This window comes from Triturus cristatus, chromosome 2_2 (genome assembly GCF_964204655.1).
Source record: "Triturus cristatus chromosome 2_2, aTriCri1.1, whole genome shotgun sequence".
In the NCBI taxonomy this organism is placed as follows: domain Eukaryota; kingdom Metazoa; phylum Chordata; class Amphibia; order Caudata; family Salamandridae; genus Triturus; species Triturus cristatus.
Window position 1 is genome coordinate 1,187,816,680 of NC_140582.1, and position 5,977 is coordinate 1,187,822,656.

The following is a 5,977-nucleotide window of genomic DNA, read 5'->3' on the forward strand; positions in this document are numbered from 1 at the left end:
TACATGAATTTAGTTTGCAAATTCAAAACTGTAGGTATGAAAAGCAAAAAGTTTGACACTCATAGTTCCACAGGCATTCTTTATCTCCCTGATTCCAAGTGAGGACATACATTCTGATTCATAGGCACACTGACCTTTCCCAGGGATCAGAATACTGAGTAGTGTGTCAATGAATCCACTCTGTAGTTTTGCACCGGCAGAGTTTGCCTTTGGCCACATTTGGAGGACAGAACACGGCTAGTAAGAGGCGAAACATGAAGGATTTGGTGCGGTAAAGGCCGACTTTGCATCGTATGTCGCATTCCAGCCATGAACACATAAAACCCGATTCACAAAGGTATACTTAGAACCGGTCTAAGTTCACCTTTGTGAATTGGGCCCTTAAACTTCAGGTCTAAACTTAGACTTCAGGTCTATGTTTACCTTTGTAAGGCCCTCAGAATAGGAGATATTTATTGGACTGGTAAACACCTCACTCCAGGAAACATGTACTTAGAATGTGTTATAAATACAACCCTTGTTTGGCGGTGTTTGGAATTTGGGCCTATGTATTTTGCATAAAGTTTGAAAGCAAAATTGATCCCTTTTTATATTTTTCTCTCCTTTACTTTTGTGTCTTATCCATAACACCCTTCCCCTTTGCCCAAACTCTAACTTCCACCTATAACGCTGTTACCCTAACACTCAACCCACACCGCATATCTTAGACATAAACCCAATTCTCTCACTTTTACAGCAACTTTATTGAAGTCCCCATTGTTTCAATCACAGTAACCCAAACCCCTAACTCCTAACGATAACACTAACCCTAAGCCTCTCACTGGCCCCATCTCAATCCACCTGAACCCTGTCCAAAGCCTCCTCTTCACTTCAGGCTGCACCAATGTTTAGTCCTAATATTCACCCCTAATATTCACCCCAACTTCAACTTTACCCTAGCCCATCAAAAAACGATTTCTTACTTAATACTAGATCAAGGACTATTTCTGACCTAACCACTAGGTAAGGGCTATCCCTTACTCTTACCCTGGTCAAGGACTATCGCTTACCCTTAACCGAGCCCAAAGACTACCCCTCCTAACTCTAGCTAAGGGCTATAATTTCCCTTTCCCTAACCAAGCCCTATTCCTGACCATTACCCTATCCCCTAGCCCTTAACCTAACCCTATCCTAAATAGAGAATACCTTTAGGATACTCCAACAAATGTGTGACACATTTTTAATGGTTTGTGCAAACCTTCCCAGCCCGTTGTCCACAGAAACAGAGTAATAACATTTTCAGAAAAGAAACATTCTAGCGCGGGATCAGACAATTTTCATCTTTATTGAAAAAATAAACACAGCTTCTTCTGAAACTCATTTGATCACATTTCTGTTTTACAAAAACATCAGAAAATACAAATAAAGCAGAAAAATATATAATTGGACATCAGAATTCCATCTATTTTTCTTTTCTCTACCCTGTCTCTAAAAATCCCCTCTCCAGGAGCGTGCATGAAAACATTTCACTTGGCTGTAAAGTGCCTAAAATTGTAAAGAAGTCTCTTTGTGGATGGCCATCTCTTTTGAAAAGTCCCAGAAAACACAGAAAAGCCCTGAAAGAAATTCCGTTTTCATCCCTGCCTTACGTTTCGCAAGTAGCTCAAATCACTGCAGCTAGAGAGCCTAAGAACAGAACACACAGTCATTTGTTGGCGTTCTTGGGGTTTCCAGAGGTGTCTGAAAAAAAGTTGCTGCAAACTTACAGTGAGTCAGTAACAGCAGAGGGGTTTCCTTGCACAATATTCAGTCAGACAAGGAGGGCATCTTTGGACATTGATAGTGAGTTAGGAATATTTGAAGGACATTGGCAATGCGGTGCACCACGCTTGGAACATCCAAGAGCAAACGCAGTCAGCAGTGAACTTGAACACCGGGGCTTGATTCTTTGTAAACATGCCACCTGGACCAAGAAGTAACAGTATTAAATGAGCTAGTCTTTTGCACACAGCCCCCATAGCAGCATATTCTCATGGTAAGAATGTATAATTTTCACAGTCTGCTGAGGATGAGAAATTAAACCCCAAATGTGAGATTGGGGTTCACAGCGGAAATCCAGTATTCCCACAAGTCTGATAGGAGAAGGAACTGGGAAAAGAAACATGCGCTGTCTTTGCAGCCACCTTCGTCGCCCCAGGGCCACAAACAACATAGTTCACAGAAATTCCATATCTAGAGGCTTGCAGGAATCACAAAAGCACAACCTTTATCTCAGTGCAGGCATCAATTGTCGATGTGACCAAGTCCCCTGCGAGGGCCCACTTTTGGTTGAAGCCCGCTGTGGGTCTGAGGGGTGTGGCCTTTATTTACACTTTGACATAGAAGCAGCAACATTTGAAGCAGCCCCCTTCCTTGGTTTGCTGGCGAGTCTTTTGCTCTGGTATGCACTGTGCTGGGAGCTGTCCACTCTCAGGATGGTGCTGAAATATCCACAAAGACCAAGCTGATATGCCCGCGACTGAGGAACTGCAACAACAATGCCTGCTAGCGCTCAACCTCATCAACAGAGCTTGTAGGGCAGTTGATGGCACATACTGTTCAGCGTTCCGTACACAATGCGATGACACCAAAGCGTGCTTGAACACGGTGCACAGAGAAGGCAAACACCTTGCAACTAGACACCTCATGACCTTCTCGACTGGAAGGACATCAAAACACATGACCGATTGGAGTAACATTCCCCAAGGTTGTACCAAGGCCACAAGAGCCTAGCTTGAAGTTAGACCACGGGGCGCCTCCTCATAACGCCCCAAAGGAGAGGCCCATGGTGTAGAAGCCAAGCCCCTTGAGCTTCTCCTCTGTGCGTGCCTTCTGCTTGAGGTGCACCTTGGAGTGTCGCTTCTTCTCATCACTGCGAGCGAATCTGCGGCCACACATGTCACACGAGAAGGGCTTCTCGCCCGTGTGGGTGCGGATGTGGGTGGTCAGGTGGTCACTGCGGCTAAAGTTCCTCAGGCAAATCCGGCATTGGAAAGGCTTGTGGCCGGTGTGGATTCGCAGGTGGCGGTTCAACTCGTCGGAGCGGGCGAAGCTCCGTACACAGCTGTCCACTGGGCAGGAGAAGGCCTTCTCATTCGGCTTGGGGCGGAAGCACTTTGGCGCGCACCTGTTTCGCCGAGCCTTCTTTCGGGGTTCTGCCACAGAGTGAGCTGAAAAGCTGGAGGCCAGTGAGTTTGACCCTGGAGAGTGGCCCAGGAAGTCTGACATGGGAAGGGTTGGGGACTGCTGATGGGCCAGCTCGTTGGACTTCAACAGAGTGGACACGACTTCTCTTTGGGACAGCAAGGGTTCCAGCTCCTCTATGAGCTGGGACTGGAAAATATGCAGCTTGGTGTCACTGAAGTCACTGGACAGCTGGCACTGGCTGCCAGCGCTCTGGAATCCCTCTGTGGAGCCGCCAAAACGTAACCCGCTGGTGCTGAAGCTCCCAGAGTCTGTGCTCGATGCGCTAGCCTCTGGCTGGCAGCAGGCGGACAACAAGCTCTCGATCTTTGACCCCAGGTGCTGGAAGAGGGACTGGGGCCTATCTGGGCTGGGGAAGCCCTCCGATGAGTAAGAGGCCGGCACGCCGCCATGTTGTGGGCCCAGAGACCCCCACTGGGCTTTGACTTTGTCCAGCGCGGGCTGGTACTTGACGTCTTCTTCCTGTTTGGTCTGGAACACCTTGGACTCAAAGAGGCACTGGGAGGAGCAGGCGCTCCCCAGAGTGGGCGAGGCGGGCACCTGGTGGATGTCCTCGTGGTACCCGGGGTAGGCCTGGTCCGGGTAGCCCTGCTGGACGGAGATGTTCAGGCTGGGCGCGCAGTGCGCGTAGAGGTCCATGTGGTTCTGTAGCGCCTCGGGCACGGAGTAGAGCGCCTCAGTCTGCCGCGAGTGCCGCTCCAGGGTGGAGAAGGGCGAGATGCCAAGAATCCCCGACATGATGTTGAAGAGCGCCTCCTGGTCGTGCGCGTGCTCGGGCAGGGACTCGATGAAGAAGCTGCCGGAGTAGTTGACGGAGGGCGGGGAGGGCTCGCCCGCGAGGTATGCGTAGTCCGACGTCTCTTCCCGGGCTTCGGAGGGCAGGAAATCACCTAGAGAGAGAGAGAGCAGAAGCGTGAGTTCAAACTGTAGCGCCTAGAGCAATAATACAAGAAGCGAGCGCTGAACGTTAAACAAAGTTATAACCCCGCGCTATTTCCCACTTTAGTTTAATTCCGTATTCATCGTGTGCAATAATTGAGACTGTCCGTGGGGCTGGTGAGATATTTCAAAAACGTTTCTTGTCAGCCAAAGTACTTGCGTAAGGGCACCCCCGTGGCACTGCACCCCTGTAGGGATGTTTTATCGCGTGTTTCGTGCCCCTGCTTGTGTGACGGGTGCACAGTGTAATACCATATTCTATCACACGGGCGAAAGAGAGGAAAAGGAGCGCATCCCAAAATAGGACCAGAAATGAGAGGTGACTGTAGGGCAACTACTTATAAGGATGTACTAAGTGTTCGTACTTTATGTGCACACCTATGTGGCTAAACATGTGTACATGTTTACATACAAATACGCATGCGTACATACGTGTGTGTGAATATCTCAATATAAATATATATACTTATATAACGCACACATATGAAATGATATCTGCGTTCTTGCTATTTAGATAAATTCACATATGTGCATACACAGATTGGGCATGGACATATATGTGACACTGTACGTAAACATGTTCATGAATAAACGGATACACAAATGACATTATATGTTCAGATCTAGCTCTGTACATAAATGTGCATATATATTGATGAGATATGTATGTATCTACACATGCGCACATATGGTTGTGTCTAGCAAGACATGCATGTAAGTACGAATAATGTTCACCCCATGCGCTATATGACAGCCCTGCATCGCCTTGCATGGACCTGTGGTTGATAACACGCATGTCCCCTCGCTGCCTGTGGCCCCCAAGCAAAGGTTTGCAGAGCCACCGGAGGTGTCGACCCCTTCCCTCCCCCACCTCCCCCCATGTTGATGGGCCGCCCCCTTCTGTCCCCTGGCCCCTTAGGCGGGTAGCCCTCGCATGCACGCCTGCGCGCAGACCACGCAGCGGAACTCCATGCTGCCACCCACCCCTGGGGCTGGCACTGCCAACGCTGCCTGCCCACCCGGTGCCTACCGTCGGTGAAGCCTGCTGCCTCCCCCTGCGGCTGCTGCTGCTCCGGGTACAGTGTCTGCTCCGAGCCCCCGGCCTCCAAACTCGGGTCTCCCGCAGGCTTCAGCTCCGCGTCCTCCTCGTACTTGGCGAAGTCCTGGCACGAGAAGTCCATGGTGCCCTGCATCTCCAGGGCAGCCCAGCTCTGTGCAGGAATGTCGAGGTGTGCCCTTGGTGCTGGTATCAATGAACCCAGAGATACCGAGAGGCTGCTGCTCGAGTGTGCCAGGGATGTGGGTATCCTCTGTGCCAAGGTGGTGGCGGGCACCCGCTGGTGCTGCCAAAGACGCGTCAGGGAGCCAGAGGCGCTGGTGCCAGGGTGTATCAAAGATCACAAGGCAATTCAATTCAACGCGTCCTATATAGCGCACAGCTACCCGAAGGCCTACCAGCGCTAGATGATACCAGATGATGCTGATGCCAGAGAGCAATGGGGCACGCAGCTGCCAGGGGTGTGCCAGTGAGAGGTGGACGCTCCTGCCAGAGTTGTGCTAGAAGTCCTGGGTAGCTCTGCCAGCGATGTGACTGCTGCTGCCAAGGTGTGCCAGGAAGTCGTCCTGGGGTGTGCCAGGAAAGGTGGATGCTCCAGCCAGAGATATGGCAAGAAGATGAGGATGGTGTTGCCCACATATGCCAGAGAGCTCTCGGTGATGCGGTTGCCAGGGGTGTGCCCAAGAAGTGCCAGGGTTTGTCTCTTTCACAGATGCAGCGGCTCGACGCTGATGGCCAGGTATGCCAAGGATGCCCCAG

At 50.5% G+C, this 5,977-nt stretch overlaps 1 protein-coding gene across 1 annotated transcript; it reads right to left on the reverse strand.

The window, feature by feature from the left end:
* Positions 1–2,395: 2,395 nt before the first annotated feature.
* Positions 2,396–5,442, reverse strand: EGR4 (early growth response 4). The gene is made up of 2 exons (XM_085643358.1): positions 5,192–5,442; positions 2,396–4,112 (listed from the first exon to the last, which is right to left on the reverse strand). The coding sequence occupies exons 1-2, from the start codon at positions 5,352–5,354 to the stop codon at positions 2,779–2,781; spliced, it is 1,497 nt and encodes a 498-aa protein (XP_085499484.1). The 5' UTR covers positions 5,355–5,442; the 3' UTR covers positions 2,396–2,778.
* Positions 5,443–5,977: the final 535 nt, after the last annotated feature.

What these genes read in the sequence shown, in the direction of transcription:
- EGR4 (XM_085643358.1), bottom strand. Translation starts at nt 5,354, where the DNA reads ATGCAGGGCACCATGGACTTCTCGTGCCAGGACTTCGCCAAGTACGAG. An exon ending in GGCAGCAGGCTTCACCGACG is followed by an intron (nt 4,113 to 5,191) that starts GTAGGCACCGGG and finishes CTCTCTCTCTAG; the next exon opens with GTGATTTCCTGCCCTCCGAA.